The 21874-nt window shown below is 42.8% G+C and overlaps 1 protein-coding gene across 1 annotated transcript in view; it reads left to right on the top strand.

The window, feature by feature from the left end:
- Positions 1–21874, top strand: part of unc13a (unc-13 homolog A (C. elegans)) — a 51762-nt gene that overhangs the window by 6745 nt on the left and 23143 nt on the right. Inside the window, exons 2-17 of the mRNA XM_085150068.1 lie at positions 6181–6210; positions 6303–6402; positions 7728–7845; positions 8078–8201; positions 8550–8620; positions 8726–8780; positions 9519–9548; positions 11110–11305; positions 12493–12612; positions 14034–14852; positions 15545–15638; positions 16555–16601; positions 16777–16855; positions 20093–20167; positions 20267–20486; positions 21506–21733. Coding sequence (XP_085006194.1) covers positions 6181–6210; positions 6303–6402; positions 7728–7845; positions 8078–8201; positions 8550–8620; positions 8726–8780; positions 9519–9548; positions 11110–11305; positions 12493–12612; positions 14034–14852; positions 15545–15638; positions 16555–16601; positions 16777–16855; positions 20093–20167; positions 20267–20486; positions 21506–21733 — 2406 coding nt within the window. The remainder of the gene's footprint in view (positions 1–6180; positions 6211–6302; positions 6403–7727; positions 7846–8077; positions 8202–8549; positions 8621–8725; positions 8781–9518; positions 9549–11109; positions 11306–12492; positions 12613–14033; positions 14853–15544; positions 15639–16554; positions 16602–16776; positions 16856–20092; positions 20168–20266; positions 20487–21505; positions 21734–21874) is intronic.

The following is a 21874-nucleotide window of genomic DNA, read 5'->3' as shown; positions in this document are numbered from 1 at the left end:
AAACTGTGCACATCTCTGCCTGTCGTGAGCCACTTCCTGGATACTGCTGCTCCTTTTACTTCTCGCTGAATTGATATGAGTTTTCCTGTTATTACAAATATTTTTTTTAATAACTATTTAATACTTCTAATGCTTAGGATCAAATATGTGCTATGCAGAGAATCTCTCCAGAGTTTTGGTGCATTTCCAATTCTGAAAGGCTTGATAAGTTTTGTGTTTTAAGGGTTAGTGAAGAAAAGATGAAAAACGGGATTTCCTCAAGCGTCTTGCTGAGATTTAACAAGAGGTTAGAACAGGCTCTTAGTGTTTGCAAAGAGGCCGCTTTGCTGCTGACAGCAGTGCTGGAGCTGATTGCACAGATGTCAGGATTGAGATTCAGGCTCGTTGGTGGTCCCTTTATGTCCTGAAGCTTTGTTGGCATAGCAACCCCATTGGTATTTTAGGTCTCTGCTGGCATTTTCTCATTAGCTTCTAAACACACTGTAATAGGCCTGCAGCTAGGTTAATATTGATACTATGTTCTTCCTTTCATGGTGGATGGGAGAAGAATAGAGAATTATGGGATGAACAGTATGGGCTGTCATGCTGGACTGCAGCAGTCACACAGTTTGCCTGCTGAGATGTGTGTCTCATGATGTTAGATCTGGTCTGTGAAATGATGGACTGTGCTACAAAAGCTGAGTAAGTAGATGGCAGCCATCCTTACTGTCACGCTTTGTAGCAAGATGCAAATTCAGGCATTATAGCTCTATAAATGAGTGAGCCATGGCACATGCGCTCATTAGCATTACTGTATAACTTAGCACCATACAAACCTTGACTACATTTGTCTTTTACTGTCTCAAAAACACTACTATGTTACTGTACTGTAAATAAAGATCAGGAGCAATCATAGCAAAAAAAGATGACAGCGAAGGGCAATTTTTTTATTAATTGAAGTATGTGCAACAGTTACAATGAAGCATTCACATTCTGTTGATAACAATGCTTAGGCTGTAGATACTCTTTCCTGTATATGCTATATATAATCTTTAAACCGCTGACTGGCAGTTGTGCTCTGTCAACGCATTTAGCATAATGGCACTCTAATTCTTGTTGCAGGTATTATACTGTAAGGTTTACTGTAAGATAAAGACCCTATAGTATTCTGGAGAAAACCCCAGCAATCAAACAACCTATGAGCTAGCACTTTGCAACGGTGGGAAGACAAAAGCATGACTGGGTGGGGGTGTGAAGAGGAAGAGAAAAAAAAGAGAGCAGAGGGAGACAGGTGAAAAACCATGGGCTAAAGGAGAGAAGACACAAATTTAATGACATGCTGCAGGCATATATAAACGCGTGGGGACTAAAAGAGAGGTCAGTGGAGAAGAAGTGCTCGGTGTATCACATGAAGTGCTGCAGCTGTCTAAACTTATAACAGCATAACTACAGGTTGGTTAATTCACCCGATCCAGCTTAAACATTAAGGCAAGGTTTTATTCTAACCTTTAAAGCAGAGAGGGTGTCTCTGCTGAATCCAAACTGGGAGCTGGTTCCACAGAAGGCAGAAAAAAGCTGAAGGCTCAGCCTCCCATTCTACTTTTAGAAACTTTAGGAACCACAAGTAAGCCTGCAGTCTGAGAGTGAATCACTCTATAAGGATAATATTGTGCTATGAAGTCTTCAAGATACTATAAAATCCTACTAAATTCAATTCTAGAAAATAGAAATAAGCCCTCTCTCACTCTCTCTCTCACTCATCAGTCTCACTGCAGCATTTTTGATGATCACATTGTTACTTACTAATACCTTTGCCTAAAACATTGTGTCTGACCAGATACTGACTGATACTGGTTTCTGGTTTCTAAGGCTATTAGGACCAAATATAGCAGCCTCAGTTTTTTGGGTTTGGGAGAAGAAAATTGCAGAGCAGCCACCCCTTTATGTAGTTTAATGTCATCTGGCTTCATAGATAAATAAAGCTGAAAATCATCTGCATAGCAATGAATATGTATTCTGTGTTTTCTGTTAGCATTGCTTAAGGGAGGCAGGTATAATGTAAATAGAATTGGTCCCAGCACAGAACCCTGTGGAACTCCAAGACTCCCCATTTACATATACATTTCTTAAAATCTTACACTCAACTGTATCAAATTCAATTCAATTCAATTCAATTCAATTTTATTTATATAGCGCCAAATCACAACAAATGTCGCCTCAAGGCGCTTCATAGATACAGAGAAAAAGGGCTAACAGCAGAAACACAAAAATGAGTCCACTATCAGCCATCGGCCCTAAGAAGGTCATTCGTAACCATCACCAGTGCTTCTTCAGTGCTAAGATGAATTCTGCAAACTGATTGAAACTCTTCAGTTATACTATTATACTGCACATGATTGCCCCGCTGTTTTACAGCCACTCTTTTGTAGGTCTAAAGGCTAAGACGGCTGGTTCAAGTAAAAGCTTTTAAGTACTGGTTCAATTATAGCCACCTTGAAAGCCTGTGGTAGACATTAGTGACTACTTAGACCTTATTTACTAGTTAACATTATTAATAGACCATCAACTTCTAGTTGCACTGAGGTCACTGTGACTGAATATTATTTAGAAAACAGGGATGAGCTTTGATCACCAATTATTTTAGACTTGCAAGCTGTTTGTTTTTTTTAAATGAATGACCATTCAATCAGTGTTCTTTTCTTTTTTAATTATAATATTTGTAATTTCCTTCTGTGCAGTACTACAGGTTGATATTGCTGTTGCTGGTGTCAGTATAATGGCTCTGATGAAATAAAAAGAAATAAAAAGCCCCTTTAGCTCCTCTGAACCAGGGCACGAGTAAAAGTATTTGTCCAATTTTCCCAAGTGAAGAAAGAGAAAATGAAATCTTGTAATCACTGTGGCACCGACTCAACATTTTCTGTGGAGGTTTTGCACAAAATATGTAACTCTCTTTATTTTTCACCCACACCGCAGCAGTAACTAGCTACAGCAGTGTTGGTTTAGTCTCATGCCTGTGAGCAAGTAACCCCTCCACCACCCCACCCCTCTTCCCCCAGCTCTTACACACACACACCTCTCCACTTTCCAGCACCCCCCCACCCCTGTCACACTGAAGTGGTTATTTTTAGTGTTGGGGATGCAGCTCACTCTGCCTGCATCCGGCTCCACAGAGAGATTAATGGAGCACAAGAGAAAGAGATAGAAAGGGAACACACGTGCACACTCACCACATGGCAGGGGAAGCTTGTAGGGGCGAGTGATTGACTGAGAGAGGGGGAGAGAGGACCGATGGCTGGTGAGGAGAGGACTGTATATGTGAGAGAGAGAGAGAGAGAGTGCTGGCAAGGGTGCAGCCGAAGGTGCATCTGTCAATTACTGCCTACTTAAAAGCAAAGTGCCCATTTGAACTCGTCTTTGTCGAATGCATGTTCAGTGCAGTGAACCTTCCTCACCCCTTTGGCACGACTGCCTTGTCAGCAGCTAAAATATCAGGAAGAAGACTTTACTTTGATGTTGGCTAAGAACACATGCTTCACGACACTTCCTACTCTGGCACTGGTTTCTTGAATCTGAATAATATTTAAGTGATAAGAGTGATCCCAGGGGTTTCCTGGGGTGATGCTATTTTTAGAAGCCAATTTTTCCACAATGATTTTTTTTTTTTTTTTTTTTTTTCGCCTGTCCCATTTGGTTCTTTAGCCATCAGAATTGTTGTCTGAAGACCAACAAGGATACCCAATGGATTTATTTTGCCAAATGGATCATCATGGCATTGCCGTATTGGTCCATTTGATCGACCTTTGTTTTTATTATTTATTTTATTTTCAGTTGTTACAGACGGGACAGACATGAGTGAGGGATAGGAAAGGGAGAAAGAAAAAATATCTCCGGGATCACCTGTTGAGAGAAAAAGAATAGAAAACAAGCAAAAAAAACAAAACAAAGCAACATACTATACACAACACCATCGCATTAATCTAGCTAAGTGTAAACAGCAGTAAATACTAAATATTGAATGTTGTTGTGCAGCACGTAGGACAGACAGCGCACAATGTGCTTTGAAGTAGCAGCCAAGAAAGGTGTGATTTAAGTCTACGAACAGTGAACACCCATGTGCACACCTGTGTGGATCGGCGCGCTTGTATTCAAATGGTTTCCCCATGTAATGGTCTGCTAGAGGATGTAGAGAGCCATAGCCCCGTCCCCCAGGGCATGAAGCAGGCATGGAGGAGATCCAGGCCCCAGACATCCAGAGGCCCCAGAGTGCAAGAGCCCAAGGAGGACCACCGGAGGGGCATCCGTGCCACCTTCATGGGAAGGGCTGAGGATCCCCAGACGAGGGGTCACCCAGTAGCCACCGGGCAGAAGCTAGAGGGGGCTGCACCGGCGTGCCCGCCGGCTCCGCCGGCAGCCAGCTGTGCCAGAGTGAACCGAGCCGCAGGCACAGAGGCCGGAGGCCCGAGGGCCCCCCGCGCCCCGGAAGAGGCCTGACCGAGCAGCAGGCGCCAGGCCCCGCCAAGTAGCCACCGGGAGTGAGCTGGCACATGACCTGAGCGCCCAGCCCCGGACACCAAGAACCAACAATGCACCGACCCCTGAGGGCATCAGTCACCGGCAGGGAGTGTGGTGAGGGGAGATAGGCCTCCACACTTTGGAGGGCCTGGGAGTTCCCAGAGAGGTGGAGTCTAAGACCCGACCTGACATATAGACACAGACAAACAGGCACACACAGACACAGACATGCATTCCCACCCTCATGCACACATATACAAACACTCAGCACTCACCCAACGTAGGAATAAACGTAAATGGACATGTACACACAATTACACTCCCCAAACATACTCTATACCCCGGGTCCAGGTATCCTCACCCCCAGAGATGGAAACGGCACCCAGACCCAAGAGATGTTACCCTTCCCTCCGGGGTGGAGGCAAGCAGACCGCCCCAGGCTCCGCAGCAGCAGGGAGGCCAATCAGACAGCCAGCATCTCTTCCCAGCCCCCCCGCCCCGATGGCTAGCAGAGAACGGGGGTGTGTTAAGACCCCATACCTCCCTCCTCCCGCTCAAGTGTAGTGTTGCTGCGTGTTGCTCTAAAGTGTATTTAAAACAAGGGAGAGCATGGTGTTGCTGCCAGAGAGCAGCAGGTGTTAGCACGGCCCCTCCCGAGAACCCTCAATGTCTACATGGATTTAAAATTGAGAGGTGGGCACCGGCGCCAGAGGTAGGTTTGAATACACAGACCGTCTACTGGACGCCGTTAACGTGCCCACCCTCAAGGCCCTATATATATATATATATATATATATATATATATATATGTGTGTGTGTTATGAGAGTGTAAGTAATGATTATCGCACCTGCTCTCTGTCACTGACTAAGAAAATGACTTAGTGTCTTTCTTTGTCATCATCATATTTGAAACTGTATTTTTTGCCTTTTTTTTCTATTTACTTTCCTCCTCTATATTAGTGAGTCGGGCTGTAGGCTGTGCAATATAAAGAAATTCTTCTTTACATCCGTTCACACGTGGATGTTGCTGAATTACCATTAGATAGATTTCTTTAAACCTAACGTCAGTGAAAAGAAGCAATCATCAGGGATTAAATACCAGTCCGCTGAATATTAATACTTCACTCTTGAACATGGGGATGATGGGAATCGGCAGGGTGCAAGACTAAATGAATAATGAATAAGCTTTTGACGTCACTGTGGTTTTAAAAGTTATTTGGGTACCTCAGTAGACACTGCGTGAAGAAACTGGCTGTGGCACCTCAGCAGCGATTTGTCTGTTGTGTACGATAAACCGCAGAACTGTTCAGTGTTTTATCCATCATCCTGTGTTGACAGGCATGATGGAAAACACACGGGTATCGTTCAGGCCATCTGTCCATCCAACAAGTCACTCAGAGACCCTGATGTCTCCTGCTGAACGGATGTAGTCTTTCATATTGAGAGCCTGGCATCTGCTCAAAGAGCAAAGTTTAGTTGTAGACCCCACACTTTCTCTGTAAAATGCCAGACTACTGTCAGTCACCAAGCAACCATACTTTGATGCACATGAGCTAGAGGCAGAGGCTCGCACTGTAAGCACAGGATGAAGCCTTTGAGATCCGATGATGGAATATGATCTCTTAAAAAATACACAAAAAAACGTGACAGGCTAATTTCCTTTTTCTTTTCTCAATTTGTTCACAGTGAAAAAAGGCAAGCTTGATGGACCACAAGGTGAGTTGTGTCACGGATGTACTGCGTGAAGCTGTTGATTGTAAAACACTGGGGTCATCGAGACCGATGTTTGAATCTGTTCCCTTTTGCAGAGAAATTCAACACATACGTGACCCTGAAGGTGCAGAATGTTAAGAGCACAACCATCGCTGTCCGTGGCAGTCAGCCATGTTGGGAGCAGGACTTCATGTTGTGAGTGCTTCTCGTCCTGACAATGAAAAAAAAAATCCAGGGAATGAAGTTGAAGTTGTAAGGCAAACTATCCACACCTCTCCGGCATGTGGCTACTTTAGCAGCTACCAATATAGCACAGCCAAGTCTCCAACCAAGATTGTCATAAAACGAGTTTCAGCTTTAAGAAAAGAGAAGAATGCATGAAACGAGGACAGTATTGTGGCATTGATGTTTTTAACTGCCTGTTGCAATTGAGACAACCCTTTAAGAGTCAAAGCTGCATTACCTTATTAAACTATCAGCTCTATTGTTTTATTTCCATAAGACATTTTTAATGTGAACATATTCTTAATTAGTGAAACTAAACCCGTTTTCTCTGCAGCCCTGAACTGACCTAGACATTACCTGGTGCATCTAATATGAAGCTGTCTTTAACCTGCGTGATGTCCAATTTCACCCACGTGAGGAGTGAAATTGATGTTATCAGGGTGCTGTGGGAGTCAGCTGTAACATTTGTGTCGCAGTTTTTTTTTTGTTTCTGTTTTTTGCTGCCATTCTGCCTCCCTTCCACTCATGAGTGATGGGATGAAATAACACCTCTGCTGCTGTTTGCTCTGCTCCAGCAGATTTCACACATCTAGTCATGAAAGTTTCTCCCCATTCAAGCTTCATTAACACCTTAAAACTCCAGAATGTCAATCCAACAGAAAAACTCCCATTGTTTTTGCATCTGCTACAGTCATGTTGCTAAATTAAATGTAAGGAATATCTTTAAAGAAGGGCTTTCCTCTACTTTTCACCTTTCAGGGCCAGCACACCATCCAGCAAAGTCACCTGAAGATTTGTTCATCTCTTAAGGAAGCACTTTACGCTCATTATTAGGTTTTTTCTTCATTTAAACCTAGCTTAGGAGCATCACTGTTCAGTAACGGGAGATGCATAGTGAGCTGATAACCTGCAAGCCAGATACGTAGTTGCATTACAAATGTTAGCTGTATATGAGCTTTTGAGTTCACTGTTGTTTATCACACATAAATATAGATAGTTTCTGTCTGTGCAGTCACTTATATGTTGTCGGGAGCCTGGCTGACTGTCACCTGTGCTTTTCCATCTTCATGCTGAATGACTCATTTCCCTGAGCAGATTGAATCATGGTGCATATCCATCACCAGATTAAATTCAGCTCCTCAAGGAATAAACTGTATTTCTGCTAAAAGTCTTGTGTAAACTGCCCAAGCCTCCACTCAGCTCATGACAGTATTCTGTATTTAACTTCTTTTTTTATTCCTCCTCATTTTTCTGTTTGCTTGTCCTTTTCTTATCTCGCCATCTCTACTGAGCAGTGAAATAAACCGCCTTGATCTGGGCCTCACAGTGGAGGTGTGGAACAAGGGGCTGATCTGGGACACCATGGTGGGCACCTTATGGATCCCCCTGCGCAACATACGGCAGTCCAATGAGGTTCACCACATTCATCTTTCTGACTCAGACCTTTGGTTTTATTGCCAATGCTTACTAGCATTTCTGAATTTAGCATGCTCAAACTCACATATTAAGCCGTAGATGAGAAGATTGATGGCACTGGTCATTTGTACGAAAACAGCAAATTAGATCCAGGGCAGAGTTGCCAAAATACGTATTGATCACACAGTAAGTGTTGCTGCAGTCATGTTTGTCCTTCTGTCTTTTCCAGGAGGGACCGGGTCAGTGGCTGACCCTCGACTCCAATGTGATCATGGCTGAGAACGAGATCTGTGGAACCAAAGACCCGACCTTTCATAGGCTGCTGCTCGACACACGCTTTGAGCTGCCACTAGGTTTGACATTTATCAGTGTTGTGTCAATAATAACGTTTAATTTATTTTGTATTAATTTGAATTCCTTTTTTCAAAAAATGTTACTAGTATTAGTACTGCTGCTACTTTAGAACTCTAAAGACTGTCTCATGATTCCTATTAGTACTTTTCTAGTAGTTGCCTGATACAGTTTTATTACTACTTCTACTACTAATACAACTGGCCCTCTAATGCCAGCCCTACTCTTTGTTATACTTGAGAAAATTCACTTTAAACCTTGGGAAAACAGTATCAGCACAAAGTCTTACAGCGTAGTGCCCAATATTTCACGTGCCAAATGGAGAATCTCAAGTGTTTCTATTTCTGCAGACATCCCAGAGGAAGAGGCCAGATACTGGGCGAAGAAACTTGAACAACTTAATGCCATGAGAGATCAAGATGTAAGAATTTTATTCTGCTGAACAATCTTTACTGTATTACCACAACTTTTTCTGCTTTGTATTGTTTCCTTATTCGTCTGTTGTTGTCGCTTTTCTTTGCCTCAGTACGCCTATCAGGAAGAGCAGGAGCGACCACTACATGCACCATCCACACAGTGCTGTGAGTGCCGCCAGCCTCCTCTTCTGCATTTACCTCCTCCTGCGCCCAATCCTGCTGTGCCCTTTTTATGCCTCCTGTGTTTCCTCTCCCCACTCCCTCTCCTCTGGCTCCTCAGCTTACTGAGAAGAGGCGTAGACAGGAGGTTGAAATGAAGCTAATAGATGAAGGAAAGGTTAGCTGGCGAGAGGAAGGAGAGCCGATGAGATTAATCACAAATGCATGCCTGCCTGAACACTAGAATGACTTACAGGTGATAGATCCGTGATGAATGTGAGATGACATACGGGGGGTGTCAGACACACTCCCACGTCTGTCCGCCTGTCTGGCAGTGGTGACACTGGGAGCAGGTGCATAACTGTGTGGATACTATGGACCTGTGGAGAGAGGGGTTTGGTTTGCATCATGGTGCTTGTGTTTGTTGAAAGAAGATGTGTGTGTTACCTAACTGCATCGAGGCCAGCTGCCTTAAAAACAGTTTTTTCTAAAGACCTTGTGTTTTTCTCTGCTCAAACACACACACACACACACACACACACACACACACACACACACACACACACACACACACACACACAGCCACTTATAAACTCTCTCCACACATATTTACATCATAAAACAATTATTTCTGAGGGCTAACGATCCTCCTTGTTTGTTTACCCTGGTTTTGTTGACGGCTTGTGTGTTTAATTTGTGGCCCAAACCTAATTTGGTTTTTCCGACTCCTTTATCTCTTCGCAGGTAATTGGAGTCTGTGGGGAGATCAGCAAAGTAAGTTTCTTTCATGCGGTTCTGCTAACAACTTGGAGTAATTCTGTATTTATTGTCCATGTCTCACTTAATGTAATGATCTCCTTGCGTAGTATTCCTCAGAGACCATTAACTGCCAAAAAAGTATTTCTTCTCCACACATCCTCCCTGAACTTCCTCTCACCTCATACCCTTGCTTTTGCAATGATACCTCAAACTGTTAAAATGAAATTGAATGCAGCTCTAGCCAAACTCAGGATGCATACATATTTGATGAGATAAAGAGGAGTTATTTTCGAGTGATTCATTATGAGACAGGAAGCACATAACCGAATAACTCCCACTTGCATCTCAGGCACTGAACTGTCTAAAACTCTGTTTCCACAAAATCGGAATCTTTTGCGAATCGTTTCAACGCGCTGGTCGACCTGATCGAACATCTCACAGCTGTATGGGTTTATTAGCAGCAGGTCAGTCTTTCATGAAGACATACTGTGGATAGGATGAATCATTTAATAAAAGACTGCGTGGGGAAAAAGTTTCACAATTTAAAAATAATTCTACAGAATCTACAAAACAAGATCAAAAACTACAGTGGCCCTGAGAGGCCAAACGGACTGCAACTTAAGAAAACACCAGCAAAAAGAAAGACGCAGCAAAAGCATCCAAACACAATGGAAATAGGAAAAACGACAATGGAAATAGGAAAAAAGAAAACAGAAATAGGAAAAAACAGATTTCCAAAAGCACAAGGGAAGTGTTTCTGGGGAGACAATAACCCGACGGACCAGTTGTAGGAACCAAAACATGCTAAGAATTGCGCTGGGAGACAATTAAAAGAAGTGGAGGATCTATTGGTTTTGTGAGGAAAGAAAAGATGAGAGGTAAGTGTGCTAGCCTAACTATTAGCCTAAAAATCCGTCATCAGTATTTTATGAATCGTGATAAAACTACCATGTTTTGGGTTCCTGCAACTGGTCCGTCCGTTTATTGTCTCCCCAGACACACTTCTCTTGTGCTTTTAAAAATCTGTTTTTTCCTATTTCTGTTTTGTTTTTTTCCTATTTCTGTTTTGTTTTTTCCAATTTCCGTTGTCGTTTTTCCTATTATCGTTGTGTTTTGTGTGCTTTTGCAGTGTTTTTCTTATTGCTGGTGTTTTCTTAAGTTGCAGTCCGTTTGACCTCTCAGGGCCACCTTAAAAAACACTTTTCTCTGTTTCCTGTAAAAACGTGTCTTGTTATTCTTTTATTCTAGCCTAACAATCTTTAAGTATTTGTAGGTAAATACAGTTACATTGTAATTTAAATTAAAATAGATTAAAATTCCATTTAATTATAGGGGAATTACATAGTCACAGGCCTACAGATGTTTTCCCCCTGATTTTTAGGCTCTCGTTTAGGATTGAATGAGAAGGGAAAAAAATGGATTCTGAGCAGAGACTTCAACTATCTGAAAAGAAACAAGACCACCTCCCTTCTCCACGCCCCAGCTCTTTCATTACACACTCAATGTACTCAATGGTCGTCATCTTTTTGTCTCGCCAACCTCACTTTGTTCCGTCTCCCGCTGTTTTGGTGAACAGACGAGGACCCAGACAGCGCAGTGGATGACAGGGACAGCGACTACCGCAGTGAGACCAGTAACAGCATCCCACCTCCTTACTACACCACCTCCCAGCCCAATGCTTCCATGCACCAGTATCCCATGAGGCACCAGCACTACAGACACTCCTACACTGACGACATCAATGAGCTGGACTATGATCACAGAGCTATGAGGTAACAGGCATACTGAGACTGAAAAACAGGGTTTTATTTTGCCTATGTACACCATAAAGTTTACATGCAACATAGAGAGAGGAGTTTTTGGTCACACAAAAGATCTAAATGTTTTAACGTTGTGAATTTAACATCACGCTGCTCGTAAACGGAGCTCTCCTCCCCGTCTAGCTCGTAGCCATGAGACAAGTGAGCCCCTGCAGCCTTGTTTTGTTGCACTGTGTTGTACATAGTAACATGTCCCACTGTGCTCTCCTTCTCTAGAGAATAACCCTGGCCTCAGTGTATACAAGCATGCTGGGGTGCAGAGTTCTTGTATACAGGTTTTGTATGAAGCGGGCCTTTGTGGTTATCTATCACGTGCGAATGCGTGTGCGCGTGCTTGCATCTGTGTGTGCACGTCGAGTGTGTGAGCATCAGAAACCCCTTGTGATTTCTGAACATAATGGTCGTCACTTTAGACATGTATATATGAAAGCAGGAGAGGCTCTAAACTCATGCATTTCTCAGAAAAGCTTAAATTGAAATTTTGACCATTTGCTTTGTCAAGGCTGAGATGGATATAATAAATCTCAGCGTCAGTGAGACGTCTTTGTGCAGAAGCTTAATGGACAGGTTCATATTTTCAGCAGGTTGTACTTGCTGTTATTGTTTCTCCTTTTTATACTCTCTGTAAAGAGAGCCCTTCCCCATCCACTTCCAGTGTAAATGATGAGTGAAATCCATATTCCTTGTCCCGTGCAAATGTATTCATATGACGTTAATATGAGTTTTCGGTAATCTGATTTAGACGAGCAAAGAGGCCGTGTTCAAAAGATATTCGCTTATTAGTGCAAAATTCCCTAGAAGATGAAATTTCCCACTGAAATGACGGGAATATCTGCATTTGGTTTAAATAGCCTCCGCCTCATATTAACTCCAAATTAAGATTGAGCCAGGACTGCTGTGGATCACTTAGGAATAGATATTAAACGCTGGCGGGAAGAATAACAGCAAGTGATATTTTCATGTTCATGTGGACGCCTGACTGATGTTTTAAGACAACTTTGTGAAGCTATCGTTAAGCAGGCGGCACAGAGGCTCAGTTTGAGTTAGAGCTGTCTTTCCAATATTTGCACTGAGCTCTACTGATGCTCCTCTCCCACCTCTCCCCTCCTCCCCACCTCCTCCCCTGCTCCTCTTACCAGACGCTATGATAGTTTAGACTCGGCCACCAACGGGCGCAGTGATATCGACTCAGGCTCAGGGTCGAGCCGGCGCACCAGTCGTCAGTATTCTCTAGACAGTAGGCACTCGCTGTCCGATAGGTGGGTCTCTGTACCTCGTCTCTAACTTCTCCTCCTCTTCCTCTTCTTCTTCCTTCTGCTCCAGCCTGTGACTCCGTCTCGCTGTGACGTCAGTGGTGGACTTGTCCCGTCCTCCTCGCTCGCTGTGCTTGCATGCATGCGCTCTTACCCTATCTTTGTATATGTATATTCTGTATATTTTAGAGGAAACTACCGAACCTGCATCTATCCTTACTGTGTTCCTGTGAAGAATCACAAACGATCACACTTGTCCCCTCAATCTTTAGAAGTTCTGTGCTGTGTCGTCTTTACATGTGTGGGTGAGCGATCGGCGGGATGCGTGTGTGGTGTTTCGTAACAGTCAGAGACAGAGAGGTTAATTGTCGGTTGGAGTTTGTAGAACTGCCCGTGTGAGTCTGTGTGAGCGTGCCCATCTGTTTTCATGACAGCTTGTTATTACAGCTTCACCCCGTATGTGAGACTTTAAGAAGGGCCCTGTCTTATTGTGGGTGTCCCATACTTGGTAATTATACACATTTAATTTCCACTTGTGAGACAGCAGGAGCCCGTCAGCCCAATAATGTGGCCGAGCAGAGAGGCCGAGACAGATTGCGTTCTTTTTCATCTTCATTTCATCATGTTTTGTTTTACATTCTTTGTGAAGAAAGAGGGCAGACATGTGTTTAGACTCACAAATTATGCAAGCATTTGTCACTGTCTGTGTTAGTCTTTGAGACGGAAGAGAGAGAGAGATTGCAGGATAGGTTATGAATAGGAAAAATGGGCGTTGTTGTGATTGAGTATTTAGTTGTCCATTCAGCCATACTTTTGTGTCCTTTACTGTTCGTGCACTATGCATTATTAAACCAGCAGGACTGTAATCAATAGAGCCGAAAACAATAAAGCCGGAGTTTGTGTGCGTCTGTCAGAGTGTGTTTAAGGAAATAATCTTTCTATGTGTCTCATATCTCTCGCTGATTCAGTCTAATGGCTTCATTTATCATTGTGAATTTATCTGCTTTTTTCCACCAGTTTGCTAAATTATTCTCAATCTCGTCAGGTTAACTTCTTTTGCTTTAAATTAAACAATTTAAATGTTTACTTGCATCGTTGCAACGAAAAATGCATCGTTGTGTTTCTGCAATCTAGTGTGCTTTTGTATGCTGTGTGATTCTGTACAAATTTGTGTTTGAACTAACAATCATAGTAAGCATTCCTGTTACTAAACAGATGAGTCCCCTTGCAGTTGCATCACTAGTCCAAAGCCCATTCTGGGTTTGATTTAAAGTCACTTCTCTTCTCCTGGTGGTTAGCTCTCTCCTTTTCCGGTCCCAACACAAGCTCCTTTAGTATCTCTGTGACACCCAAACGTGGAAATAGGTATAGTTTACTTAATAACCAAAGGCTTATCTAACACGTGTTTTCGTTTCCCCTGCCTTCAGTCCCACAGACAGTCGTTACGCTTCATCAGGCGAGTTGAGTCGAGGCAGCTCGCAGCTCAGCGAGGAGTTCGTTCCCGAGGATGGCGAAAGCTTGAGAGGTTCGGAATTCTACGATGAGAACGACTCCTATCATTCCTGCCACTCTTCGGTCAGCTACGGCAAGGAAGATTCCCCAGGTTGGGATGGTGAGGATCACCAAGGCATCTACAGCGATGAGGGAGGCTACCTCAAAGATGGAGGAGAGGAGGGGGCTCTGTATGACGAAGAAGAGGGAGACATGTATGGGGAGGAGGGAGATTACAACTATGAGGATGAGGAAGAGATGTCATATAAGGAAGATGAAGAAATGTATCCACTGGATGGCACATTGAGTGAAGACCGGGAGCCTCCCTATACCCCCACACCCACAAGCACCGCCCCCACCTTGATGCCCCCTTCTGATGGTCTTTCCTCCACCAGGCCGCCGTTGGAGAAGCAGACGTCGCTGCATCAGCAGCGACTTGCCCAGGATCGGCCTCAGTCTCCCAGCACGGCTGCTGGCCTACCTCCGGTCTCACAGGACAGCACAATGGCCCCTTCTCTTGCAGATTCCACCAAGCCTCCCTTTGCACCCACACAGCAGGATCTCTTTGGCACAACTACAACTACACCCACCCCCACAACTGCATCACAGGTTCCAGCTCCAGACAGCAAACCTCTGGAGCCTGAGCCCAAATCTGAAGTGCCAAAGGAGGAACCTCAGCCCCCCGAGCTTCCTCCGGCAACAGAGAGTGTCCCTCTGGCTCTTGAACAGAAGAAAGAGGAGCCTCCTGTTGCAAGGTGAAGTTGCATATTATTATAAAGGGAAAATGACAAAATGACATATGTAGTTATGTATAGATGTACTTCAAGTTGCTATGACCTACACATGAAAACACCAGTAAAGGGACAAGGACGGTAAAGAATCTCAGCCTGTCCAGATAAAGCAGCGTGATTTTAATAAAACAGCCAATGAAGATCTAATGTTGTTTCCTGTGCGTTGTGCGTTGTAGTACAGTCGAGGGGTCACTACTGTTTACTGACACCAACTCAGTATGTGCGGTCTCAGCTCCAAAGACACTTCCCTTTACATCCAATTTCACTAAAATTACATACCAGCAAGTATTAGCCTAAACAACACCTGCACAAAATAATTAATTTTAAAGTTAACACTAACCAACCACTTACTGTATGGAGATAAAATCACTTAAAATAATATATTCACATACCAGGAAAAGCGTATTTTTAGAGAGACACACACTTTTATTCACAAACAAAAATAATAATAATAATTTTGTATTAAAGCCTATATACCCATCAACATGCTTGTGGTTGATTGGTCGTCTCTGAGACCAGTTTTACCATATACATTTCACCTTGAAAATCAATGTGTTTTTTACGTGATTCATTTTAGCATCTTTGCTACTACATTACATATCGCTGTGTATATAATAGTTCTGAAAGCTAGACTTCTTTCTCAAACCATATTTCAGCTTCCCAAAAAGAGAAATCATGGAGCCCGGTCCTGCCAGAGCTAAAGCCAACTGGCTTCGACTTTTCAGCAGAGTACGACTACAACTACAAGAGGTACTGCCAGGATGTGTCTGTGTGTGTTCAGTTTATTTGTATGGTCCTCTTGCTTGCAGTCACTGTCAGGTGAATCCCTTCATTGGCAGGAACGTATCTTAGAGTGCGGTTCTGTTGCTGCTCTGCTGATTGCCTTGTTGCATCAATCCCTGCATGTCCTGTTCTTACTCTGTATTTTTCCAGCTTTCGTTGACTAGTCTGTCATTTTTCCCAGTTTTTGGTCGCAGCTGTGGATTATATTGTCTCGTGTTTGATCGTTTCTGTTTACCCCCTGTATTGTTTTTGCCATTTCATTGTTTTCTTTTCAGTTGTTTGCCATCCTCGTAGCGAATGCATGTAGTCCATTCTGATTACCCATGGCAGGAGCTGGCTCTCAGGTGGGTGTGCCCTGTAGTGTGTTAATAAATCTAATTTGTATCGTATGTATCTGTATGGCTCACAGATATTTATGATGAGCGCAAGACGCACATAGGAAGCTGTTGCAAGTCTGTTAAGCGTCCTTTCCAAAGCCTGGTGTTTGTATCAATCAGGGCTATTTCTGTGTATAGTGTGACGTTAGTATCAGTGCCGCATGTCATTGTTTGAAGAGGCAAGCGGACAAAGAACATGTCTTTCAATAATGGAGCAGATAGAATTAGAGAAATGATTACACGGATAGCCATCTGGCTGTAATCTTCTTCCACAAACACAGAACTCACTGTTGATGTCAATAATCCCCACACTCACTAAGAAATACACACAGTGTCGTTTTTTTACTCTGTTGTAAATCATGACTTTGAGAACACCTGCAGTCATTGTGGTGACAGCTCACGTTTGAGCGAACTACAAACTACAATTGGAACTACAACGTTGTAGTTTTCTGGAAGGCTGCATTTCCCGGTTTTCCATCTCATCTTTTCCTTCTCTTTCTCCACAGGCCCGAGGAGAAAGTGTTGGCATTGCCTCTCTGCTTTTGTCAGCAGGGTAAGTAACCATGAGGCTGACACCGCTCCAGCTATTGAAAATCTATAACTTACCGACCAAAAAGAAAGACCAGTGTCTCAGTGCATTTATTTTGTAACTCATTCACGGTGAAGGTTCTAGCTGCCAGCTGTTAGCTGAAAATATAGCCGATGTTCAAAGTATGTTTTCTCTCCAGGATGGGTGGTGCTCTGTATAGTATTGACAGCATGCCAGACCTCAGGAAGAGAAAAGCAATGCCTCTGGTCAGCGATCTGGTGAGTTTCTGCACTAATCTCTTTATGTTCCCGTGACTGTCTCACATTTCCCAGATCCATCTCACTTGGCTCAGCAGTCCGTGCTCTCATCCTTAAATGTTACTCCTGTTTTCTATCTGATTCTCTACTATGTTCATTTTCATGATATTTTCTAACATTCTACTATTTTTACTCCTGTTGTTCTCTGTCCTTTACTCCACTGCATCCATGCTGTTAAAGAAAATGCATTGCCCTGCTGTTAAAGTCTGACAGGGCATGAAGCAAGGCAGAGAGGCCAGCGGCAGAGGCCAGAGGTTTTCTCTGACTGACGCTGATGTCTGCTACATGCTGTCATATAGCAGACCTTTATTACCCTGCCATGCCATGATCCCTATGCCTTTTTGACACTATCTCATTACCAACACAACTCTGACAGACATTAATCTTTTGCAGACTTCTATTGTCACTTTTCTTAGAATGTAGACAGATGCACTCTGTATCTCCGTGTCATTCTAAGGAATGTGCGAATAAAAGAAAACCACAAGCGTATTCAGGTTTTGAGAGCACATTGGTTGTCACAGTTTGTTTTTTTTTATCATTTAATGATTATCACTCGCCTAATCCTAATTCACACAGAGCTAAAGACCAGTCGGTGACTATCTGGCAGTGTTGGGAAGATTACTTTTAAATCCACTACAGATTACAGAATACATTCCCCAAAATGTATTTTGTAACGTATTCCGTTATTGAGTAACGTATTCTGAATACGTTGGATTACTTGATATATTATCATGCTTTTTACAACTACATGAATGTACTATTGCTGTGTGATTTATTACTTTTACTGAAGGTTATTCGCCATAGCAATACCAACTAGATTTTTAAATCTTAATATAAGATGAGTAACAGTAAGGTGGATATTAGGTAAAGCTGCACTTTTTGCAGCAATCTCGTATATAAAACTATTCCGCGTGTATATAAAACAGGTCCGCAGCTCCGAACCGTAGTAAAGGAACCTCTGGCTAATACGTCGGGTTCGTGTTGGGCTCATAGCCGAAAACAAGCTTTACTTTGTTGTCTTGGTCAACGTTGCTAAAAACACGAACACAGTGTAGAGTCGAGTCGTAATAGCTTACTTACAACTGGGCTACACTGCCCATGAGGCTACATTCTTTAGGGCTATGCCTGTAACACTCTGCCTATTGCCTTCATATTAAATCATTTTTTGAACAATAATTTTTAAAAAATATTTCGTCACGTCATTATGTGAGCCGCAAGTAGAGGTGACATGGGCCGCGAGATTGAGACTCAGGAATTAGAGCCTCTTAATGCATGTTTTGTTTGAGTTTTTGCCGGCGCGGAATTACCAAATATAGAGAGGGGACAGCCTAACACAGGGATAGGGGACATTAGTCCTCGAGAGCTGGTGTCCTGCATGTTTTAGATGTCTCCTTGATCCAACACAGCTGATTTAAATGGCTAAATTAGCCCCTCAACATGTCTTGATGTTCTCCAGAGGCCTGGTAATGAACTAATCATTTGATTCAGGTGTGGTGACCCAGGGTGAGATCTAAAACCTGCAGGACACCGGCCTAACATATGAAACAGGAAAAGACCGGCGTGTAATCCCTTCACTTCAACAAAGTAACTGTATTCTGAATACCACCTTTTTAAACGGTAACAGTAACGGAATACAGTTACTCGTATTTTGTATTTTAAATACGTAACGCCGGTACATGTATTCCGCTACTCCCCAACACTTCTATCTGGTAACCACGTGTAACCAAGTGTTTGCTGGAGGTTGCTTCCTGGCACCGGAGGAAAATGGTTGCATAGAGGGTGCTGCACCAAAAATCTCCCTCTGACTGCCACAGTTGGCAGTGGGTTGCATCAAAGATGCTAACTTGTCTGCAAATACTTGGCAACTACCAGCTGGGCAGTGTTAAAATTGCCCAGCTAGGGTGATGCTAGCTCGAAACAGAAAGCATTCGCCTTAAAATTTCTGCCTCAGTGCTGCAGTCACATTTCAAAAGGCACAACTTTCACGTTAAAAGTAAGCGGGTGACCGCAGTAATCTGTTAGCAATCATAAGCATGGTCAGAGACATTAGGATCAGTTTAAGCGATTCAGCATCGATAAACAAAATAAGTTACATAATGCACATGATACATGCACATCTATAGTTACAACTTAATACCATATTACCAAATAAAAGCATCATAAAGCAACATTGAAATGTGTCTGAAAAACTGATCCTGCTGTTCTTAAATAAACCAGCTTAACTTTGCTTGTCATAAAGACTAAAAGTTAAGGCCTGACTAACCCTGTTAGGAGTTTCAACTGGTGGTTTCACACTTTGGTTTGACAACTTAAGCATAACATGCTATTGATAGCTGTAGATATGCTGGTTTGTCACCTCTTGACAGATCCATGCTAGTTGCTGTCTATAGCTTTTGTTTTCACAGCACAAGAGTGGTTACGTCTTCTCATCTAACTCACAGCAGGAAAGCCAATAAGCATATTTAGCATATGATATGTCAAATTGTTGCTTTGATGCCAAATCACATTGTGCACTGGGAGCTGAAATAATGCCGACTCTTAAATCAGCTGCCAGTCAAAGCTCAGTGCCACGCTCATAAACACCCACCATGCACTGACAGGCAGGTGCACCTCTTTCATCACTCTCATTTACACACACACACACACACACACACACACACACACACACACACACACACACACACACACACACACACACACACACACAACTTGTCAGACTGTCTGCTATTGATTTATCACAGTGGAACACTGCCTGAATGAGCAGTAACTAGTATTTCATTCAGAAATCTAATATTCAGGTGGAAATGCAGCAGAGATTTTCTGAAAAATCCCAGTCTCCCTTGATTCCCTAATCGCTTCATTGTTGCTTTTTCACAAAACTACCACATATGCATAAAAAGTGCATCCATCAGTCATTCTTGCAATTTTAATTCTCTGTGTAAACCTCTTTCTCCTCTGTTGCCTTTTTCTAATACATTTCTACCTTTTTTCTCCCAACTTCACTTCAATGCTACAGGCTATGGTGAGTGGCGCAATTTTGTTTATGAAATATCTGCAGTTGGTTATGAAGATATACTCGTTTTCTGGTACCGACCAAAGTGGTCACTCCAAACAAAATATGCAGCTGTAATCTCCTACTCTGAGATTTATCATGATTAAAGAAGATATTATACTGACCACCCTTCTTCCATTACACAGTCCTTGGTCCAGAACTCCAGGAAGGCGGGCATCACCTCGGCCCTGACATCAAGTACCCTACATAATGAAGAACTGGTCAGTCCACATTTATATTCTTTAATTAAATTATTTCAAATTCTGCTCATAAGCTTTAACTCTGCTGACCTTGGGCTTATCTTTCTTACAACCTTGTAGAAGAGTCATGTCTATAAGAAGACCCTCCAGGCCCTCATATATCCTATTTCCTGCACCACCCCACACAACTTTGAGGTGTGGACAGCCACCACACCCACGTACTGCTATGAATGTGAGGGACTCCTCTGGGGTATTGCTCGCCAGGGCATGCGCTGTACTGAGTGTGGGGTGAAATGCCACGAGAAGTGCCAGGATCTACTCAACGCCGACTGTCTGCAAAGTAAGATGAACGCCGGGGGGCATCACTCCATTTCAGCCCCCAAAGCATTAATGAAGTGAAGTGACTAGTTTACAAACGTGACAATGAAATCTAAATTTAGCAGCCCATATGTGCAGCGGGTAAACACTCCCAGTCACTGCTGGTGCAAAAAGATGGTGTAAATTCAGATAAATACAACCAGTAACTCCGGTTGGCTTTTATAAATTATCATTTTTAATCGTTTCACTTTTTTTAAAGACATTATATATTTACGTTTTTTAATACTGGCAGGTTATCTTTTTTTCACTGGCCTTCCATCAGAGACCCGATGCTAACTTCAGCTATCAGTGAACAGAAAGGCTCAGATCAAATAGATGTTCAGCTGAATTTAGAAGATGTAGAGTGGGTAATCCACTGTCTGGGAGGGCAACTGTTTGATTCCTTGACTCTGAAGCGTCTTAACTAATTGCCCATATTGTCATAAATGCATCTGCCAGTGATATATGAAGTGTGTGAATGTGGTTTTAATGATTACAGACATGAGAGTGAGAAAGGATCGCAGAAAATACCCTTTTGCTGAGTTTCCGTTTTAGGCTTTTTGCGGTGTCAGTTCTTTTTATTTATTTTTATTAATAATAGAAAACGATGTAGTCCATTTATTTCCTCTCCTGTCTATTTGTCAATGCCAAGCACAGAGCCTTCCTCCCTCCTCCTTCTCTTCTTACTCCTACATTCCTATTTTCGTTGTTTTCATGAGAGGATATTACAAACCATTTGTCTTTTCTTGTCATCCGCCTCGCTCTTTCCATCTTTTTCACTCAGCATTTTATAGCTCTGCAAAAGCATCCTCTTATATTTCATGAAATACACCAAAGTTGTTATTATAGTGTTATGGTATTCATTTGAAATGGTCTGAGAAATTTATCCACCATGATTTCAGGATCAGTAAACGTGAGCTCACTTCTCATCTCACATGGCACCTTTTTCCATTTTTGTTTACAAATCTAATTCTTTTACTTCTCAATTTTCTTGCCAACTAGGAGCGGCAGAGAAGAGCTCCAAGCACGGCGCCGAGGACCGGACTCAAAATATCATCATGGTTCTTAAGGATCGCATGAAGATCCGTGAGAGGAACAAACCAGAGATCTTTGAACTCATTCAGGAAGTGTTCACCGTCCCCAAGTCCACACATGTCACCCAGATGAAGCAGATCAAACAGAGCGTGCTCGATGGCACCTCTAAATGGTCGGCCAAGATCAGCATCACAGGTTTGTGTCTATAAAAAGAGACAAGCTGCTGTTTGTATGCAGTGAACACAGGTGGTGTCTATGGGGCAGTAGCTCAGAAGGTCAGATGAATTAAGAGGCATCTGTTTCCATCCAAACACACGCACACACACGTATACATAA

Source organism: Neolamprologus multifasciatus, chromosome 23 (genome assembly GCF_963576455.1).
Source record: "Neolamprologus multifasciatus chromosome 23, fNeoMul1.2, whole genome shotgun sequence".
Taxonomy (NCBI): Eukaryota; Metazoa; Chordata; class Actinopteri; order Cichliformes; family Cichlidae; genus Neolamprologus; species Neolamprologus multifasciatus.
Note: the sequence above shows the minus strand (reverse complement) of the source record. Positions and strands in the feature narration are given on the sequence as shown.